This window comes from Ranitomeya variabilis, chromosome 5 (assembly GCF_051348905.1).
Source record: "Ranitomeya variabilis isolate aRanVar5 chromosome 5, aRanVar5.hap1, whole genome shotgun sequence".
NCBI classification, from domain to species: Eukaryota; Metazoa; Chordata; class Amphibia; order Anura; family Dendrobatidae; genus Ranitomeya; species Ranitomeya variabilis.
Genome location: NC_135236.1, coordinates 248,576,771 through 248,599,174, shown reverse-complemented (window position 1 = coordinate 248,599,174; position 22,404 = coordinate 248,576,771). Strand labels below are relative to the sequence as shown.

The 22,404-nt window shown below is 41.7% G+C and overlaps 1 protein-coding gene across 2 annotated transcripts in view; it reads right to left on the bottom strand.

Annotated features, from left to right (window-relative positions):
* Positions 1 to 313: 313 nt before the first annotated feature.
* Positions 314 to 22,404, bottom strand: part of RBPMS2 (RNA binding protein, mRNA processing factor 2) — a 57,172-nt gene continuing 35,081 nt past the window's right edge. Inside the window, exons 2-8 of one of the 2 annotated variants that reach the window (XM_077263988.1) lie at positions 14,529 to 14,606; positions 13,449 to 13,487; positions 13,312 to 13,374; positions 11,400 to 11,550; positions 10,573 to 10,721; positions 1,392 to 1,468; positions 314 to 1,219 (exon numbers count right to left, since the gene is read on the bottom strand). In XM_077263988.1, coding sequence (XP_077120103.1) covers positions 1,406 to 1,468; positions 10,573 to 10,721; positions 11,400 to 11,550; positions 13,312 to 13,374; positions 13,449 to 13,487; positions 14,529 to 14,606 — 543 coding nt within the window. In that variant the 3' untranslated portion in view covers positions 314 to 1,219; positions 1,392 to 1,405. The remainder of the gene's footprint in view (positions 1,220 to 1,391; positions 1,469 to 10,572; positions 10,722 to 11,399; positions 11,551 to 13,311; positions 13,375 to 13,448; positions 13,488 to 14,528; positions 14,607 to 22,404) is intronic. The other variant, XM_077263989.1, reaches the window with a different exon arrangement.

Here is a 22,404-nt window from a genome sequence, read left to right as displayed (position 1 = left end):
ACTAAAGGTCCTGCAGTGCCTGCACATGAGGCAAGACCTAGCTAACCAAGGACCAGTACACAGCAAAAACCTCCAATTATAAACTTAGTACACCTACTACATATTGGGATAGGATCAGGGAATGCCCTTTATCCAAATATTTGAAGTCAAATGGTGACTACCAGTGTGAATTTTCCCCAACTACTAACTGTATATGCCTCTGGACTGATTGTAAGAGGCTTTGTTCTGCAGGCAGATGTGTGGAGTAAGCAGATGGGTGAAGTGCAGTTTCTAGTACAGAAAACTACAGGTTTTTTTTATTTTTATTTTTTTTAATTGCTTTAATTGAAAGTCACAACAATTCTTAAATATTCTCTTTTATCCAGTATCACATTCTCAGAATCGTTGGTAGACAAACTCTCTCCATACAAGCAGGAGACCTTTCATAATACTGAACATCAATACCATGCAGAAGTCTGCAGCAAAACAAAATTGCACAATTCATAGAGTACAGTAGACAGAACATACAGAATCTGAGCTCTTTTAGCTGAACATTAACTTATGACAGATTAATATATTCTTTTATTAATACCACACAAAAAAAACAAACACATGATGCATAAATATTTCCTTATTAAACAAGTTACAAAAATACTGTTACTTTTGCTTCATTTCCCCATAAAGTTGCATTATTTGGCAAAAACAGACTTTCCAATGAAAATGTAAAAGTTTGAGACCAGGTTAGAAGACTGACTGCATTTGAGGTGGTGGAATGAGCAGCAGATTAGACGCATGACGAGTTCATAAGGTCAAAAGGCAGGCCTTCTGGAACTGGTACACAAGCAATAGATCTTTACCACACACTTAAATAGTAAATTCATGCCAGAAAAACGCAACATGCAATAAAAGGAAGTTTGTTAGCATTACAGAAATGAACAGGGCATGGCCTGGCTTCAGCCATGCCTTGGCCTACCACAGATTCAAGAGTCATTAGGTTGCTTCATTTTTACCAAGTGTAACCAAGGTACCCAGCCAATTACGATATTCCACAGACTTAATACTTCATGTAGGGGGATTGACTTGAAGACTTCATGTTGGGAGATCTGGACCAAACATTCAGAGGTGTATGGAGAAATACAATGTTCAGTGAATACCATTGTTCATGTCTGGTACATCACTTCATAGAGATATAAAAAAAAAAAAAATACAAGTCATTGAGGGGCTTGGTTGGGCTTCAATCCTAAAAAAAAAAAAAAAAATAGTATGCCATTATTACATTTTCTAGTTCTTTTTACATACAGAAAATAGCCCATAAAGTGAGCCTTATTTGTTTGTTCTCAAGAACAAGTGTCACAGATTTTGGGAAACTGTGCAAACACTACGTATAACATTCTTGTCCTATGCAGTATTACCTCCTAAACAGCCTTTAGCAGAACTGACGAGACTTCCAACCTTGCTGGGTTGCTTCAGATGGTGGATACCAACGCATCTGAAAATTAAAAATATGAGTTTATGGAATGTAGATGTTGAGTGTAATGTCATTTATTCCACCACTATAATAAATAGATAAATGGAGATGAGCCTGTATTCAAACACATTGTTAAGCAGTAAACATGGAAAACCGAAGTTAAGAGTTCAATGGAATAAGTCATTGGAAGAGATAATGGGGCACATGGCTAACACATTTGTGCAACACGCGAGTCAACTGCAGTATCCACCATAATTTAGTTTTAGATGCACATGGTAGCACATTCTTAGGTTACATAGAACAGACTCAAGGTGTATGACTAGTGTCAGTCAAGGTTGCATTTACACTGGCCGTAAAAAATAAAAATTTGTTGACCTGTATTGTTCTGTGCACATGGAAGTTGTTCAGTTTAGGGTGCATAGGAATTCAGTGTCCAGTTTACACATGTGCCAGTGCGAACATTCCAAGAACAATTTTAAGGAAGCTTAGTCACCTGATCTGTGCCTCAGTTAGGCAAGTTGTTTTTCCCCCCTCAGTCAGCCCATTTAGACTGCATAGGTCTGTTTACCAATCATTTGCCTATTAGACTGAGCTTTACAATGCATTTACACTGGCTTTGACCCAAATTAGACTTAACCTTTTACATTATCCTGGACGGAAGAGTTAAGCATGTGCTTTATGGCTCTTGGCACAGTCATTTTCTTCCCCCTCATTCATCCAAGAGCACCACTTTACATTATCATATGAAAAATTTGTGTGGCTAAGGGCTGAAAATGTGAAAATGAGAAGACAGAATATCTAAAGTAGTACTCCCCACCCCCTCCAACGTTAGAAACCTTGTTTTAAAATGGTATTAATTTTGGACTATGCCTGATAAATGCTGTGAACATACTGCACTTTAAGCATTCAGTGGCATCTATAAAATTATACCAGTCAGTAGTTTTGACACCTCCCTTCCCACATTCTAGAATAGCCATTCAGCCATTACATAGTCCTGGATGAAAATCTCGGCACCCTTGAAATTGTTCCAGAAACCATTTAATTATGAGAGACCTTGAGCAATTTGCAAAAGTGGTCCAAAATTCCAGTTGAGGCATATATACAAAATGTACTTATTGGTATAGGAAGAGATTGCAGTCAATTCTTCCAAAAGGGTGTGCAACCTAATATTAAGTTAGGGGTGCCAAAAAATGTAATATATATGACCCATTTTTGGAGTTGTGTGAATTTGTCCAATAAGCCTTCCGTTTAACTACACAAAAGGAAACCTGTATAACAATGTCTAATTGCAATAATTTTTGGGGAGAAATATTTCATTTTCTGGAACAATTTCAAGGGCGCCAACAGCCATGACTGTTTAATGTACTACAACACATCCAGTAAAGAGTTGTACAGCTTAAACAGAGGCAAATTTGGCCTTGGGATACATTTAAAATAGGCCCCACATCACAAGTCTTTTAGCCAACTGTCAGCAATAGATGCTAATGGAGGTTTAAAAAAAAAAAAAAAAAATTGTATTAGAAAATCATTAATGTGGCCATTTAAAATCTGAGATTAAGCCAGCATTAGGCATCTAATTTAATTTGTGTTTTATAGTGAGCACTGACAACTGACTGGCTACAAGAGGTTTGAGTGACTTCTGCATTTGCCTTGCCATCCTTATTCCATATTCCCATGTATGGCATTGCTGCGTTTTCCCTACAAGACTACACACCAGCAATCTGCTGTGTATTGCATTTGCTTTGGATTTTTTTTTAATTTTTTTGTGTGGATTTAGTTTAATTGTAGAATTGCAGGCTTTCTGCCCTAAAACAATTATAGGGAATCTGATTCAGATTCCAATTCCCATAATATCACTTACTGTGATGCTTAGTCTAGTTCTGATAATGGATTTATCATTATGAAAAGGACTAGTAAAGCCACCGCCAGGTAGTCAAGCATATTCATGTGCTCTTTATAACCCCCCCATCCCTCACCGCTGATTGGCAGCTTCCAGCCAATTTACAAAGAAAGCTGCCACAGTATATAGAGCCCAGCTAAATCTGCAGATAAAGGGATTTTATAACACAGCAAGTACATTGCTGGAATAAGGGTCTGCCTCTACATTATGTAGCGCTCAGATATGGTAGCCAAGAACATGGTGACAGAATTGGTTTAGAGAATCTGTTTGTTTCAGGATTAACATGGGAGAGTCCACCCCATAACCAGCAGATAATGGCAAAGACCTGTGAGAAGAGCACCACCTAAAGGTATGTGCACACATCCGGATTTCTTGCAGAAATTTCCTGAAGAAAACCGGAAATTTTCTGCAAGAAATCCGCATTTTTTTTTTTGCGTTTTTTTAGCATTCTGCAAGCGTATTAGCTTGCAGAATGCTAAAGTTTTCCAAGCGATCTGTAGCATCGCTTGGAAAACTGACTGACAGGTTGGTCACACTTGTCAAACATAGTGTTTGACAAGTGTGACCATCTTTTTACTATAGATACTGCCTATGCAGCATCTATAGTAAAAGATAGAATGTTTAAAAAAAAATAAAAAAAATGGTTATACTCACCTGCAGGCGTCCGTTCCTATAAATGCCGGTGTGGTTCAGGACCTTCCATGACGTCGGTCATGTGAGAGGTCACATGACCGGTCTCGACCAATCACAAGACCGTGACGTCATCGCAGGTCCTTCACCGCACACCAGCTATAGAAACTGAAGCGGCAGCATGCAGCTGAGAGGCGGGAAGACATCGAAGGTGAGTATATGACTATTTTTTATTTTAATTCTTTTTTTTGACCAATTATATGGTGCCCAGTCTGTGGAGGAGAGTCTCCTCTCCTCCACCCTGGGTACCAACCGCACATAATCTGCTTACTTCCCGCATGGTGGGCACAGCCCCGTGCGGGAAGTAAGCAGATCAATGCACTCCTAGGTGTGCGGAATCCCCTGCAATTCTGCATTTTAATGAACATGTTGCTTTTTTTTCCCCCGCGATGCGATTTTTTCGTGGAAAAAAAGGCTACATTTGCACAAAAAATGCGGAATACACTGAAAATAATGGGAGGCATATGTTAGTATTTTTCGTGTTTTTTTTCGCTATAAAAACGCGAAAAAAACGCTGAGTGTGCACATGGCCTGTTAATCTGAATGTGGCATTAAGGGCTGTCCCACACGTCCAGATAATTCCTTTACCGGAATAAATCGGTACCGGAGTTATCCGTGTCCGTGTGCCTGGGAACTGACGTAGGCCATACGTGCGGCACACGTGTGCCGCCCGTATGGCGAGTGGGTACCACACAGAGCGTGTGGTACCCTGCATCGTGCTGAAGCCGCGATTCATATGTTCCCTGCAGCAGCGTTTGCTGCAGAGAAAATATGAACAACAGTGTTTAAAATAAAGATCTATATGTCCGCTGCCCCCCCACCCCCTGTGCGCCCCCCCGCTGTTCTGAAAATACTTACCTGCCTCCCTCGCTGCTTCCTGGTCTGGCCGCGGCTTCTAGTGTATGCGGTCACGTGGGGCCGATCATTTACAGTCATGAATATGTGGCTCCACCTCCCATAGGGGCGGAGCCGACTATTCATGATTGTAAATGAGCGGCCCCACGTAACCGCATACAGTAGAAGGCGCGGGGCAGAGAGGAAGGAGTGACAGCCAACGTGGGAGCGGGTGAGTATTTTCAGGACAGCGGGGGGGGCAGCGGACAGATCTTTAAACACTATTATTCATATTTTCTCTGCAGCAAACGCTGCTGCAGGGAACATATGAATCGCGGCTTCAGCACCATGTGGGGGGGGGGGGGGGACAGCGCTTACTGTAGCGCTGTCTCTGGCACGCACACGGACCCCAGACGGAGAACGTCCGTGTGAGGTCCGTGTTTTACATGGACCCATTGACTATTGGGTCTGTGTAATACGTGCGCTCCCACGAACACTGACATGTCTCCGTGTTTGGCACACGGAGACACGGTCCGCCAAAAAAAAAATAAAAATAATCAATGACATCGAACAGATGCATTGATTTTTATGGGTCTACGTGTGTCAGTGTCTCCGGTACGTGAGGAAACTGTCACCTCACGTACCGGAGCCACTGACGTGTGAAACCAGCCTAACAGAGTGTTGGTATGGGGTCAGCGATGCAATTGTGGGTCTTTTGAAGACCGTGCCAGTAATCATGGAGATCTTTTGAAGTGCAGCCAGAGGCTGTTTCAAAGGGAGACCATGATTTTTGCCATTTATAGCAATACTAGTATTGCTATATACAGCAAGTAGATAATTGCAGTAAAATGCGTACGGTACAGCAATGTCCAGAAAGGGATGATCTGTTTATATCTACCAATTAAGTAAATATATTTTGAAGACTCAAAATACCAAAATTTCAGTTATTTGGCTGCTGCAACACAGTAAATGTGTAACGAGTGATGTCATATCTATCCCAAAATGACACTCATTCCCCCAAAGAAAAACAAAATAACCTGGTTTGTAAAGTAAGCAATTGAGGATATTACACAGCTACCCGTTAGCCATTCTCAGACAGATGTTTTCTGTTCAGTCTGTTTGTGGCAATAGGAGGGGGAGGGAGCAGGAGATAACATTCCATTACTAAGCAACATCATTTTAGGAGTTTTAATCTACGTCAAGGGTGAAGCTACAAATTTAGACAATGTTCTTGGAGATAAATAACCAAGGAAAGATCATGCCAAAATCTAGATTTCAAGATAGTAGATAAAAAAGCAGCAAACCACATTTCCTAATTTATTACATTATATAGGCCATAGCTGCAAACTATCGAAGTGTTTGGATTTACTAATTACTTCAATCAAAAGTTTTTGCTAAATTCTACTGACCTAGTTCTGACTACCTGGGGCCACCAAAGGCTACAGTACACGGTTACACCAAACCACCACATGGTTATGCAGAAGAGCAGGGAACAGGGCATTATGCGCTCCTTTAAAATAAGGAGTAGTGTGTACACAGTGGCACCATCAAGTTCCCCCTGTCCCACAGCAGAGTAGAAGTAGCTTGAGGTGACAGTAACTTTCCTTTTGGATTGTCCCTCTAAGCAGTTGGAGATTTTAGCATATATGTGGCAGCGGTCATTTTTTTGTAAATGCAAGGGAAAGATTCAATACCAATTGTTAAAGTGGGGTGTTTTATAAGTGAGCCCAGCCACTCATTTGAGCAACAAACAAGGAATGAAATAGAAATAGTTTGTCTGATGTTGCAGAGTACTGTTCAGGGTCAAACAAATGCAGGTTCCTCTGACTGGCATCCCCACACAGTCACAGAAATGTAACCACCTGTCACAGTATTCTAGTCAATGGACAACTCCACAGGAGATTAAATGCCATTCCTGACACTAAACACCACATCCAGGGGCAGAGTGGGAACCCTATGCATTCTGGCTGTGGTATACATGCAACTAGAAGACACCAAATTCTAATGGTGTGTCAGTCTCCCCCCCCCCCCCCCCCATTTCAGCTATGGGATCAATGTCTGACTTGCAATCACATCTTGCCAACTCACAAGATATCTTAATACGGTTAGCCAGTAAGAGCATGTGCACAAGGTCTGATTCTTGTGGTTGTGGTGATTGGTGTGGGGGGCATTCCAATAGCACCCAGATCAGGGGATCTTCTGTAGGACAGTAAGATCATTTAGGAACTGGGCCTGTAGGTCATGCCAGAGTTTCAGGAAATGAATGAGCAAGTTATTTGTAAGAGTAAGCTCATCCTTCAAGGTGCGGAAGGATTTAAAAACCCTGGTTGCATAGACCTGAGCTAGGTAGACCAAACCTACCCTCACAAGGGCCCTCACTCCAGATCAAGTAGTACAGCAAGTCTGAGGGTGTGTGTCCACATTCAGGAATACATCCAGATTAGCTGCGGATTGAACGCTGCGTCCAGATGTTACCGCATAGTGGATGGAATTTTATGAAATCCGTCTCCACTATGCGTGGGAACACGCATCCAGTGGCCCTGTGTTAACGGACATGCAGTGCGTCTTTAGAACGCAGCATGTTTGTTTACCTTGCGGCGACGCTCTGTCACCGCAAGGTAAATCACAGAGCCCCATGTATTGGGTGCGGTGAATCACCGCGTGTACAGAAGGGGGCAGCGCTTTGGGCGGAGTGGGGTTTCCGCTACGTCCAAAGTGCAGTCATTACAGAACGTGGACATGCACCCTTCTTATTGTGCCAAAGGGGAGTGATTGTGCCCAAGAACTGTTTGTGGACTACTGCCCTGATCAATACAGCCTGCATTAGGATCAAGAATCACCTACATACTTTTGTTTTTTTTAACTTCTCTAACCAAAAACTGCAATGGGTGCGTGATCTCTGGGTTGGGCAATAGCTGTAAGAGCCCTCAGGAGGTCCTCTTTATTCCGCCTATATGGGAACAGAGCTTCAAGCTAATAGTTAGGTTTAGTAAAACTCTCCTCCCATGTATATTGCAGTACCAACATCTCCTGTATATGAACTAGCCAACTGAAAGAAAGTGGAGTTTGTTCAATATATGCAAACTTGTATACATTGGATACTTAAAATTATGCCACAGGTATAAACTATTTTCAGTAATCCAATGCGAGCGATGACTGATAGGCATAAAATTTCCCCATTGTATTAGTACGTACAAGTGAGAAAGTAGATTAATGAAGCCTTAAAAAGAAAAAAAATCCAAGAGGTTGACCTGCATAGGGGTTAGATATGAAGTCTACAGGGAGCATACAATTTGTTCATTGATTTTTAGACTTGAATGTGATTGGAGTACATCCTCCATTTAATGCTGTGGGTGGGGCACCTTTGTGTTCTACAGAAATGTATTTTCTGCATAGACTTTTTATACATTAGGCTTTGAGTAAATCGTTGAATCACTGGTGTAGACCAGATAAGGGCCTCCGATGGTTCCATTGCAATAGCATACATCACTGGGGCAAGGGACATTCATCACATACAAGGGAAAGCAGTCAAATGTAGCCAACAACTTGTATAGATTCCATTGGATGTGTTGTAGCTTTGTCCATTTAATAAGCACTGGCTCAAAGCCTATTTGATGCATGGTCATCCAGTCGAAAGCACTGGCATCTAATGATATTACGTCCTCCAATCAGTCTGGAATACTAAAAGGTATGAAGGCTGTCTATTTTCTTGGTATGAAGGTAGTTGCCACAATGTACAAAGTTGATAAGGTTCTAGCCAAAATCTTTGTTTTTTACACCATATTAGAGCAAATTATCTGCATTTAACTCCCTGACCTATACGAGATGCATAAACATTCCAGCTTTGGAATGCAATGGCCACTAATGAAGCTGGTTGCCAGCTTGCTATGAATGCATCCGCGAGAATTTTTTTTTTTTTTTTTTAAAAGGATAAGAGTTAAGCCTTGCATGTATTGCTTGTAGACATTCCCAGAAGTCAAAGTTTGTTATTGCAGACCTCCCAAACAGGGTTTCTTGTTTCTTAATTTAGGAGGGATATAATAGATGAATATTCCACCAACTTAGATTTTGTAGTAGACAAATCCTTCTATTGAACTTCTATAAATCCTTCTGTAACATGTTTAGGTTCCCCCAAAGCATGTCACCCTGTCCTTGTCCCTCAGCAATGAAAGTTAGTGGGGGATGTGGGTGGGTTCATTTGCCACAGGTCTTGGAAATGGAGCTTCTCCCTCAAAGGATGTTGAGTGGAGCATGCACCAAGAAAAGGTCATTTGCTTAAAGTGTAAAGGTTTCTGCTTTCAGGAGGTTTAAGCTTCAACCTTGCAATGTTCACTGTACATTGAATACACTTTTGAACATTAGCTATGCAATAACTATTGGTCAAATTATATATGCAAGATTGACTGTTCACACCTGACTTTTGAAGTTTGCTCAATTTTAAGGCCACAGATTAATAGATGATTAAATAAACTTTAAGACTTAGGCTTTGTTGTGAAATTGCTCCAAGCAGTCTTGGATTAGTAGGGGAATGTAATGTTTAACTACATAGAACAAATAAGTAAGCCATTTACCTTCACAAGCATTCTGCTTTGATACTCATGCTTCAAGTACATAAATGGCCCAATTACTAATGTTATGTGAACAGAACTGTGGGTTTAAATTTTAAGAGTTCAGTTAAAATTTGAGATCCATGCACATACCTCCACCACTCAAATTAAGGTTCCTTGGTTATGAGCACCATTTTAAGTTTTTGGAATTGCTATGATTCTGCATCAAAATAGCAATTGTGGCTACTTCTGAAAGTTGTCATTAAAAAAAAAGTGTCAAGAGGCATTTACAGAGGGGCGAAGAGGAATTGCTACCACCCATTTCTGTATCCTCATACATAAAAAGGTGGAGACCAAGTTCATTGGTTGACAGAGTGGGTCACGTGGCCAACATCAGCTACTGATCCATCACTTTATCTAGGGCACAAAACATTGAGGTCTATGGTGCGTGAGGACAATTCAGCCATACGAAGTGTCAAAAATAAGGTAGGGCTACATCTAGAGTGATAATCCCAACAGTTACACTGCTGCCTATACAAATTTGTAGGGTGGCAGACGTGGACCACCATCAGTGCACTAATTCAAGGCAAATCAGAACTAAACTAGTGAGGAGTATGTAAAAAAAAGGTGTTCGTTATATGAATGTCTTTAAACAGATCATGCTTTGATTTGTTTATGACTTAAAGTATGTTTCCACAGGGTGCATTGCTTGAATTTTTGCTGCGGATTGGATGCTGTGTACAGCCGCAGCATCCTGATGTTACAGAAAATTGGAGGGGTATTTTATGAAATCCCATCTCCACTGTGTACAAACACATAGGTGGCAGACCTGTGTAACTGGACATGCGGCACATCTTTATAGACCACAGCATGTCTATTTATCTTGTGGAGATGATCCGTCTCCGCAAGATAATGAACAGTCTTTGTATAGGATGCGGTGATTCTGCCTGTGTTCAATGAACACAGGCGGAATCACCATGTGTACAAAAAGGGCAGCGCTTTGTGTGGAGCGGGGTATCCGCTGTCCAAAGCACTGCCAAAACACCCCGTGGACACAGCCTTACCCATTTAAGTGTGGTTCCATTAAGGTGGTCATGTAACAGTTACACCATGAAACGAGTATTTAGCCTTCTAGTTCAGAATGAATCCATTACCTGTGCATGTAGAGCTGCCGCTGCAGCAGCTGCTGCAGGATATGTAAATGCAGCATGGGGGATTGCTGGTGCCAGCTCTGTGGTGTACAGTGGATATGGAGACCAAGCTTCAGGTGAGGCTGGGATTAGTGCAGCACCTGTTAGGTCATCTGTAGATTAAGAAAAGGTGGTTGGGGAGAAAATAAAATGCATCAAGTTCAAACTAACTTATTAGACGAAAGATGGGTGGGAGGTGGGAGAGAATAGATTAGTCTCATGGGATAATTCAGTTTTAACAGTTTGAACCTTTTAATTCCACAACTTCCTTTAAATGCAGTGTAGAGGCATGTTAACTTTAGACAAAAAAAAAAAAAACTCTAAGCAAAGCCTAAGCAATTTATCTAAATTAGTTTGCCATCTTCAGTGTAAAAGATGTTTAGCAGTTGAAGATTGGTCATGGGATCTGTTAGACTGCAGGAGTGTCTGGCAGATCTGGTTGAAGATTTTGCAACCCAAGTTTTTTTTTTTTGTTTTTAGTATTGGACTCTAAGATCAGGGCCAAGACTGCCTCATTCTCCCAGGGAAGGTCATCAGCATGTAGCAGATGCTCCAGTAGAGAATGTTGCCCAGACATTATGGCATTTCTCTATGGTACCTGTATATGCCTTGTCCTGTTCACGTTTTAGTCAGATGTAAAAATGGTCATAAGACATTAACTTTCAGCGTATGTTTAACACAATGTAGCTCGTAGAACATTGACATGTCAATTAGCATTTACCAAGAACACAACTTTACGCTAAATTGCAGTCAATTAACAAGTTCCCTTTACAAAATTAGTAAGAACTTACATGGATCTCGTGCAATGAAGTGTGCTCCAAGTGCAGGGTGGAGGTTTGTGGGGTTAGGTGTAGCCATTAATTTGTTCTTAGCCATCTTTGTGTTGGCCTTTGCGAACTCTAGTCTTAAGGTCTGTGGGTTCTCTGGATCAAAACGGATACCCTATGGAAAGGATCATTGGAAAGTCTCTTGACCTACCCAAGGTTGTAACATTTAAATATGCACTTTATTATAGTCAGAAAAGAAACATCATGCATCTTCACATTCTTGGGGAATTATACTTAAGACATTGTTCACCTACACAGTACCATGTCTTGGTGAACAATGTTAGAAAACATTTGTAAAGTGTCACTAAGACCTGCAAAGCCTTATCATTAAGTGTTCAGCCAAGTTTCAGTGCTGATTTCTGGGTCTGAGCCCTTAATGGGTGTTTTTTTTTTTTTTTAATCCCTTCATAACCCAGGGTATTTTCATTTCTTAGTTTTGGTTTTTTACTCCCCTCCTTCCCAAAGCCATAACTTATTTTTTCCGTCAATCTGGCCATGTGAGGGCTTAATTTTTGCAGAACAAGCAGTACTTTTGAACGACATCATTGTTTTTACCATGTCATGTACTAGAAAACAGGGGAAAAAAAAAATCCAAGTGCAGTGAAAATGCAAAAAAAGTGCAATCCCACACTTGTTTTTTGCTAGGTTCACTAAATGCTAAAATGACCTGCCATTTTGATTCTCCAGGTCATTACAAGTTCATAAACACCAAACATGTCTAGGTAATTTTTTTTTATCTAAGTAATGAAAAAAAAATTCCAAACTTTGCTAAAAAACAAAAAAAAAACAACCACCAAAAAAACAAAACTTAATTCTGGCGTTTTGGATTTTCTTGCTACACCATTTAGTGATCAGGTTAACTTTTATTGATCAGGTGATTCAGAACATGGCGATACGAAATGTGTATTTTATTTTCTTGATTGTTATATTTTTTTTTGTAATTTTTTTTAAATCGCTCCATTCAAAATAAAAGTTTAAGTTTTTTTTTTAACTTTTGCCATGTTTCAATAGCCTCCATGGGAGGCTAGAAGCTGGCACAACTCGATCGCCTCTGCTACATAGGAGCGAAGCTCAGATCGCTCCTATGTTAGTAGAATTGTTGCAGTGCTATGAGCACCGACCACAGGGTGGCGCTCATAGTAATCTGGAATCAACTATAGAGGTCTCAAGGAGACCTCTGGATGTCATGCCGATGCATTGCTGACCCCTGATCACGTGACGAGGTTCAGCAATGCTCATTTCCAGCCGATGGCCAGAAGCACTAGTTAAATGCTACTGTCAGCGTTTGACAGCATCATTTAACTAGTTAATAGTGGCAGGTGAATCGTGATTCCACCTGCCGCTATTGTGGGCACATGTCAGCTGTTCAAAACAGCTGACATGTCCTGGCTTTGATGTGGGCTCACCAGAGCCCGCATTAAAGCAGGGGATCCGACCTCGGGCGTACCATCCCGTATGAGGTCAGAAAGGGGTTAAACTCACGTGCTGCTGAAAAATTCTGCACAACGTGAAAGCGTGTAGATTTTAAATCTGCAGCATGCTCATTATGTGGACTTTTAACCTACTCAAAGCATGGTTAATTGAGAGGGCTTAAATCTGAAAAGAAAATCTACATATGAATTTGTGACCAAATTGGCAGTGCAAATTTTCTGCAACTCAAACAGAGCATTAAAGTGTCAATTTATGAGGGGCTTCCACTTGCTCAATTTTCAGACATCACAGAAATGAGCCAGCTTCACAACCCAGTTAAATATAAGCGAGTCTTAGCATTTATGGCCTATGCTGTGACTATGTGGCATTTGTGAATGAACTAAGGACATGAGTTGACAGTGTTACATTCAAAAGTTGTCATTTAAGTGGAGAAAAGACTACGTACGTTTAAGGCATTCTTTGCAGCTTCTGCACCAGCCCTATTATCAAAGGTGACAAATCCTACAGGCTAGAGAAACAAGAATATGTAAAACATTGATGCAAGACCATAAACATTTCACTCCCACCGAGCTAAAAAGTTACCTGTTTTGACGTGAGCTTGATCAGTGATCCTTCATAACCCTAAAAAGCAGAAGACAAATTAAAAGATTTGGCATCAGAAAATGGAAAAGCTTTGTGTAATTGCAGCATTGGGAAGTGATGTGCTGGACACTAGGAAAGGGTAGATCTGCATGACTAATCAGGGACAGCAGTGACAAGCTGCAGAGGGAGAGTATCTGCACCCTCTGCCATGAGGTGGTGCTGTGGTCCCAAGTAGCAGAATTGAAGTGGTACCCATAACTTCCCAGCAGTGCCTAAGGCTGTGCTCTGTCAGTGTGGAAATTTGTGCTTACGCTGTGCAATTTGACTGATGAGATTAGAAGAAATTAACAAGGACATACAAAACTTTAAAATGCCACAATAGACACAAGTCTGAGAGCGTTACCTACAGTACTTAGTGTCAATCTAGCAACAATCAAGTCCATTTTAAAGTGTAAAATCCAAGTCAATTTTTGCCCATCATTTGATTTATGTATAGTGGCAGAGTGGTGGAATCTGAAATGGTACCTTTCACTGTAGTAAGACCCCCAGTTCAGGCAAAGAAGGGAAGAGAAAAATAAACCAGTTACCTCTTTTAGAACTAAGGGATGGTAGCCATCTAGCATTTAATGCACTGGGAAACAACCCCATGCTGTATTATAGGTCATTGACGTTAGATCAAAATTTCAAGTACTCGTTTTGTAAATTGGATAGGTAAAGCTCTGACATGTAGCCCACTTTTCATTGATCTATTGAAGCTTATTTTTAGTTTTCAAAGGAAACCTTTCAGCTAGAACACACCACCTGCTTTGAGGACACTTTCATAGCGCTGGAGCATTTAAGTGTAGGGATGCAATTGTCTCCATGTCAATGAAACCGTGTCCACCACTTCCCAGCTGATAGGTTCCCTTGTTTATAGAATCACATTAACAGTGTTACAATGCACTCAAGTCTCCAAATCAGTTTGATCAATTCATACTAGCCTTAAATTTTAAAAATAAGCAATTAAAGTAGGTTTGCTTTCATAACTTTTTTTATCACTTGCTGTAATACCAGTCACCCAACAGTAGATTCACTTCCTACCTTAAATGGACGGAATAGCAAGTAAAGTTCCCTGGGTTTGATATCTATTGGAAGGCCACTGACGAAGAGTGTTCGGACCTGTAGATAGAAAGTGGGTGGCGTGAAAAAAAAAACTAACGCATGTAATACAATTGTAAATACAAGTAGCCCCTGGTCATTATTAAAGGACCTGCACCAGGTCAAAGCCACTTTTTCCTCTCATTGTATTTGTTGCTTTGCCAGATTTTAATTGCTATTCATAAGTGCCATAAGATGTCAGTTTTCTGTTTCTTTAAGGTACCTTCACACTAAGCGACTTTGCAGCAAGAACGACAACGATCCGTGACGTTGCAGTGTCCTGGATAGCGATCTCGTTGTGTTTGACACGCAGCAGCGATCTGGATCCCGCTGGTCGGAGCTAGAAGTCCAGAACTTTATTTCGTCGCTGATCACCCGCTGTCATCGCTGGATCGGTGTGTGTGACACCGATCCAGCGATGTGTTCACTTGTAACCAGGGTAAATATCGGGTTACTAAGCTCAGGGCTGTGCTTCGTAACCTGATATTTACCCTGGTTACCATTGTAGAAGTTAAAAAAACTACATACTCACCTTCTGATGTCTTGTCACGTCCCCCGGCGTCCACAGGGTTACGCGCTGCTGCTCAGAGCTTCCTGCACTGACTGTCAGTGCCGGCCGTAAAGCAGAGCACAGCGGTGATGTCACCACTGTGCTCTGCTTTACTGCCGGCGCTGACACATTCAGTGCAGGAAGCTCTGAGCAGCAGCGCGTAACCCTGTGGACGCCGGGGGACGTGACAGACATCAGAAGGTGATTATACCCTGTTGAAAAAGCTACGCGAAACGCGCGTCCAGGGAGGCCAAGAAAGGTGGGGGTACCAGCCTTGACCATCAATGGGTAAGCAGCAATTGTATATATTTTTGTGACTGCATATATGAGGTGGCCGTGTTATGGGCACTATTAGACACAATGATACATATGTACATAGCCATATATAGAATGCTACACTAAGGATTAATGCTGCAACCAGAAGGGTGTACTTTAGTACTCCCCCTCTAACTTGGCCACTCATGTTCTCCTTTTAGTGTCTCCTGCTATATGTTTGTGCTGACAGCATGTACATTTTGTATATTGTATCCTGTAATTTGCATATTGATGTATTAAGGTGATTATACTAATAAACATTTTTGAATACTTTTAAATAATTATGTTGAAGTGGACGTTTTTGCTCCGTATCTTTGTGGTAGTGGTATTTTGGAGTGGTCCTAGAGGGGCATCCGTAGGGTGCGTAGAAAGAGTTGGTACTATCCACTCACCATCGGACATATTGGTGCTTCATGATTATAGTATTTAAAAAAAGAAAAAAAAAAAAAAAAAAAAAAGGGTGAGTATGTAGTGTTTTTTTTAACTTCTACAATGGTAACCAGGGTAAATATCGGGTTACTAAGCGTGGCCCTGCACTTAGTAACCCGATGTTTATCCTGGTTACCCGGGTGCTGCAGGGGGACTTCGGCATCGTTGAAGACAGTTTCAACCATGCCGAAGTCGTTCCCCTGATCGTTGGTCGCTGGAGAGAGCTGTCCGACAGCTCCCCAGCAACCTAAAGAGCGACGCTGCAGCGATCGGCTTGTTGTCTATCGCTGCAGCGATGGTCTTCATCAAGGAGCCATGCTCACAGGGTAATGCAGAGCAGCCAAGGAAGCCATGTAAGCACTGCCCTCTTGATAAAGACCATAAAAATTAAATCCACCATATAATTCCATAGATAAGTAAAGACCCCACTCCAAAAGACTTAGGACCAGGAAGAGCAAATATTGGTCTCTTTAATGGGTTGTGCATTAGAAACAAAGTGCTACAGCCAGTCTATGGTTTGTGTGAGCTACTGCCCCATTTCCATGGAGCAGACCAAGCAAGATAAGTGATAAAGAGCAGCCATTTTTCGGACAATACTATTTTTAGGCAGGAACTGGCTAGCAACATTAGTATCAGCATCTTAATTTAGGATACATGAGCCATAAAGTAGTTTTGGATTAAAAGTAATGATTAACCAAGTGTTACATTACACCAGACATTGCCTACAGCAGAGATTATTAAACAGGCTGGCTTTGCCAATGAGGGCCTCAATTGATGTAGAGTTGCTGGAAAGGCAGATTTCACTGACGTGACCAAATGCTTTACTGTTTATGGGTATAGAAAGTACAGCATGAGTCAACTGTATTAAGTTAATATTTGAGCTCAGGAGACAGATTAACATTTGCATTTCCATCTTCAGTGGAATTCAAGCCAGTCATTTTGGTCTTACTGGTAAGGCTTCAGTAGCCACAGAAAGTTTGAGTAGCTGTAGTTTACAGTATTCACAACTGGGGCCACATTCACATGTTCAGTATTTCACATCAGTATTTGTAAGCCAAAACCAGGAGTGTGAGAAATCCAGAAGTGGCGACGAGTTTCTATTATACTTTCTCTGATTGTTCCACCCTGATTTTGGCTTACAAATACTAATGTAAAATACTGAATTTTAACATGGCTTAGAGGTTACTAGAATTATTTTGTTTCAGACAAAAAACATGATTAAGGGGGAATGTGTCACTTTAAGGCAGGTTTGTTTTTTTTAGCTTTAATGCATTTTAATGAAAAACTTGCAAGTTTCCTAGCACAAAGTTATATATTTTTTTATGTTAGCCATTAGATTAAAATTTTAGGAGAGGGTAATATTATAATGGTCAATTGAAAATATTGCAATAATTAGCATGTTTATACACAACAGGACCCAGGAATAGTGCAGCAGAGACAAGTGACATGAAACAGAACTATCAATGTGGGAAGGGGTGAAAAGTCAGGCAGTAAATTTTGGAGCAGTTCATAGGCAAGGAGTGATTGTGTTACAGTGAGTGATTGAGACCTCAGTATCTTGAAAGATGCTATAACCATCTTTTCAGTTAGACATTACTAGAGTAATAACTACTGAAGACTTGTAATTATGTAAATTTTAAAAAAATATTAATTTGCAAGTGTTACACTTGTCTATGTGGCAATATAGAATTAATGATGCTGTTTTAGGCATTTACAGGTAACATTTATGATAAGCAAGTTAAGACCATTGTGTAGTATGAAAACAACACTTTTTAACCCTTAAGTGTAGGTCATATGCAGTATTTGCCTTTGGAGGTGGGCTTGCAAACTGAGCCTACATCTTTGTTAGCAGATGATGGCTGTATTAACCACCACTCATTCTGTGCCAGTAGCATTCAGAGCATGCCAGCAAATTGGTCCATGACACGATTGTCAGAGGTCTGCTGAAGCCCAGAATGCTTGCCATGACAGTACTCCTGTAAGAGTCAGCCCATAGCTAGCGTTCATAAGAGACTTTTTTCCCTGAAAACCAAACACATACCACACATTTGGCATTGCAGTGTTTGTGTGACGCCCCAGGGTCCTGGTTGTCACAGTGGCATTGCTTTCCTCATGGGGAGAGTGATGTCATGCTTAGAAGCGATGGAAGATTCCTTTTAACAGGTAATTAGCGCACACACACACACCATTCTGACTTCAGGCCAGAAGGGGGAGCTCTACACCCAAAAATCAGGGGAGCTGCTCTTTGGTAGGGAGGAGGAGATAGTTGCTAGGCAGTTGGGAAGATTTAGTCAGTTGGTGCCAGACAGCAGACTGGAGCAATTTGAGGCTGAAGGACGGGTGAGGGGCTGTACAGCCTGAGGTGCTGTAGCTCCTAGATAGCGTGATACAGAAGGAAGAACAGCCTTTAGCTAATGTGCCAGAGAGCAAAGCACAGGAGAGTGACAAGGGAGAATAGCTGCGACTGGGCTACATCCCTGATTGAGCGCAGACACCGATAGCCATAAGACCGAGGCTTTTGTGGGATTCTAAGACACATAGCAGAAACCGGTAGGACAGCTGGATTATACATCACCTCTTTGCCCTAACACTCAGGAGACAGTGACAGACCCTGAAAAAAGGCTCGAGTCACCTGTCATACAGGTTTGTGTCCCACTTACACAAAGGACAGATAACTGAGAGGACCTTGCTACAAAGCCATAGGCAGTAGGGACTTTAACAGTGCTAGAAGGAAGGCTTTTAACTCCACCTGGTAAAGCTGGACTCTGAACTTGCTTCCAAGCCGGCCCCTGCCTGTACCTGTGATCTGGTGCCCTGGACTGTGGCTACCTGCTACCATCAGTAAACCAGGTAAAAAGACTGCACAACTGTGTCCTTCGTTCTTTACTGCACGACTCACCTTCCTCTGTCTATTCACCAGGAGCCTCGGGACCTACTTCACCTGTGGTAAGTTATACCATCTGGCTGCCATAACATCACCCCAGAGGACCCCATTAAGCAGCGTCAGTCACCTCTGACCGAATACCACAGGTGGTGTCATGAACTTTTACAAATCCCTTTTAAGATGGTCCCTTTAACATGAGTGCCCAGGGCCACCGCGACACATCCCTTTAAGTACCGGACCCGGTACAGATTACCCCACTGCCCTGGCGGGTGACTCATTTGCAAAAGACTAGGTAGTTCTATTAAAAAACACCGGATTACGTACCGGTAATGCTCTTTTATAGAGCCACGACAGCACCCACTGAGAGAGGGGATCCGCCCCTAGGAACAGGAAACCCTACGGAGAGATAAAAGGGGCGGTCCCCCTCGCTCCCACAGTTTGGGTTACAGAGATTGCGAGGAACCGCCCACAAGTTTTAGTAGGTCATTCTATATTAACATTTCATCTTTGACTTAATCACGTATATTTACAAGAACCAATCACCCTTATCAGTGCTCATATGTAAACTAATATATAAGGGAGGGAAGTGAAGGGGTGCTGTCGTGGCTCTATAAAAGAGCATTACTGGTACGTAATCCGGTGTTTTCTCTTCGCCACGACAGCACCCACTGAGAGACTTTCAGAGATAGCTATTTGGGGGGATTATCGTGTTAAGAACTGATCTACCGAAACACAAATCAGTGGAAGCAGATAGATCTAATCTATAGTGACTATAGAAGGTAATAGGCGAAGACCAGGTTGCGGCCTTACATATGAGTTCTATTGGAACCTCTGCTCGCTCTGCCCAGGATGATGCTATTGCCCGGGTTGAGTGTGCCTTTACAGTCTCGGGTGGATCTTCCCCTTTAGATGAATAGGCCAGGTATATCGTCTCCCGAATCCATCGAGATAATGTGCCTTTTGTGACACCAGCTCCTTTCCTTTGACCCTGGAAGGAAACAAAGAGAGCCCTGCTCTTCCTCCAGGCGCTAGTCCTGTCTAAGTCAGTCATTACAGCCCTTTTCACATCTAAGGTATGGTATTTCTCCTCTTCCTGATTTGTAGGATTATCATAAAAAGTAGGAAGAAGAATTTCTTGAGATCTATGAAACTTAGTACATCTCTTAGGTAGGTAGGAAGGGTCTGTTTTCAGGACGATTCTATCTGGAAATATTGACAGAAAGGGAGGATCTACTGATAGTGTGCCTGCATGTCACTTACCCTTCTTGCCGATACTAATGCGACAAGAAGAGTAGTTTTGAGAGTAACGTGTTTAATGTGAGCTGAGTGTAGTGGCTCAAATGGGTGACCTGTCAAGGCCTCAAGGACTAGATTAACATCCCAAGGCGGTATGCGGGGAATCTGAACTGGTTCTGACCTCTGGCAGGCTGAAATAAATCTAGTTATCCACCTATCACCCGCTACATTGTGACTATACAATGCCCCTAGAGCAGAGACTTGTACTTTTAAGGTATTAACTGAAAGACCTAAGTCACGTCCTTTCTGGAGAAATTCTAAAATGTTAAGTATAGGAATTTCGTTTGACAAGGCCAATGGATAAAGACTTAGAAACTTCCTCCATACTCTTACATATATAGAAGTAGTGGATCTTTTCCTACTTAATAATAGAGTATTAATTACTTGATCAGAGAAACCCCTTAATTTCAACAATTGCCTCTCAAATTCCAGGCTGTCAACCGTAGACCCTTCACATGAGGGTGGTTGAATGGCCCCTGGAAAAGAAGATCCTGATCCTCTGGGAGAATCCATGGATCTGAGATGGACATAGCTCTGAGCAGGGAGAACCATGGTCTCTTTGGCCAAAATGGGGCAATCAGGATTATATTGGCTTTGTCCTCTCTTATCTTCCTGATTACTGTTGGTAGAAGTATCAGAGGAGGAAAGGCATACGCTTTCTGAAATGTCCAGGGTACCTGGAGAGCATCGAGAAAATCGGGTTTGTCGGATTGGAACATTGAAGCGAACTTTTTTAATTGCCTGTTGTCTCTTGTAGCGAAGAGATCTACCTCTGGTAAACCCCATTTTACGGTTATCATTTTGAAGATTCGATGATTTAAAACCCACTCCCCTTGGTGGAGGGTATGGCGACTGAGGAAGTCCGCTTTTGAATTGTTCACTCCTCTGACATGTAGTGCTGATAGAGACAGTAGATGTTTCTCGGCTATAGTTAGGATGTCTTCGGCTACAGACATGAGTGTTCCTGATCTTGTTCCTCCTTGATGATTGATATACGCTACTGATGTCATGTTGTCTGACAGAATCCTTGTATGTGTTCCGTGTAGCTGCGGAAGGAATTTACAAAGAGCGTGATGGATAGCTTTCAGCTCTCTTATATTAGACGAGTCGTCTGACTCCGTAACCGACCATAGACCTTGGGCTACCTGATCTCTCATATGTGCTCCCCAACCACTAGGACTGGCATCCGTGAATATTGTGTTTGAAGGTTTAACTACCCAGGGGACCCCACTAACCAAGTGATCTGGTTCTAGCCACCAGGATAGAGATTTAATTACGTCTTCAGAAAGGGAAATTTTACCGTCTAGATGACCTTGTAATTTTATTTCCTGATGTAAAATTGCATATTGTAAACACCTTGAATGAAATTGGGCCCATGGTACTGCTGGGATACATGACGTGAAGGAGCCAAGGAGGGACATGCCTTGTCTTAAAGATATTAGAGGTTTATCCATTACCGACTGTACCTTATTTCTTATTGTCAATTGCTTGGATTGTGGTAAGAAACATTTTTGGCTTATGGAGTCTATTATAATCCCCAAGAATGTTTGTCGAGTAGTTGGAAGAAGTCTAGACTTTTCCCAATTCACCAACCACCCTAGCCTCTGCAGGGACGAGACCATATTACACAATCGTTGGTGACATTGTGACGGGGAACTTCCTACCACTAAAAGATCATCAAGGTACGGAATTATGAGGGTATCTTTTACTCTTAGGTATGACATTACTTCCGACATTAACTTAGTGAATACCCTTGGAGCTATTGATAGTCCAAAGGGCATTGCTGTATACTGAAAGTGTCGTATACGTCCATTCAACACAATCGCCACGCGGAGATATTGTTGATGTTCTATAAAAATTGGCAGATGGTAATACGCATCTTTTAGGTCGAGTACCGTCATAAAACAATGGGGAGACAACAGTTTTATGGTGGATCGGATAGACTCCATTTTAAATGTTTGATTCTGCAAAAAGGTGTTCAATTTTTTAAGGTTCAATATGGTTCTGAAAGATCCATCTGGCTTTGGGATTAAAAATAGAGGGGAATAGAACCCCTTTTTTTGCTGAAGAAATGGGACTTCCACCAAAACCCCTTTGGCTAGAAGGTTCAATACCTCCTGCTCCAAAGCCTCCTGCTGTAACTGGGTTTTTAAAGAAGTCAATAGAAATGAGTCTGGCGGGACTCGGGAAAATTTTAATTTTAGGCCGAAGGCGATGATACTATTTGCCCAAATGTTCGAAGTTATTTTCTGCCATTGATCTGAGAAGGAAGACAATCTACCTCCGACAGGCAGATCTGTTCTAACGGGGTTTTTCCTCAGTTTTGTAAGGGCGCTTCCCAAAAA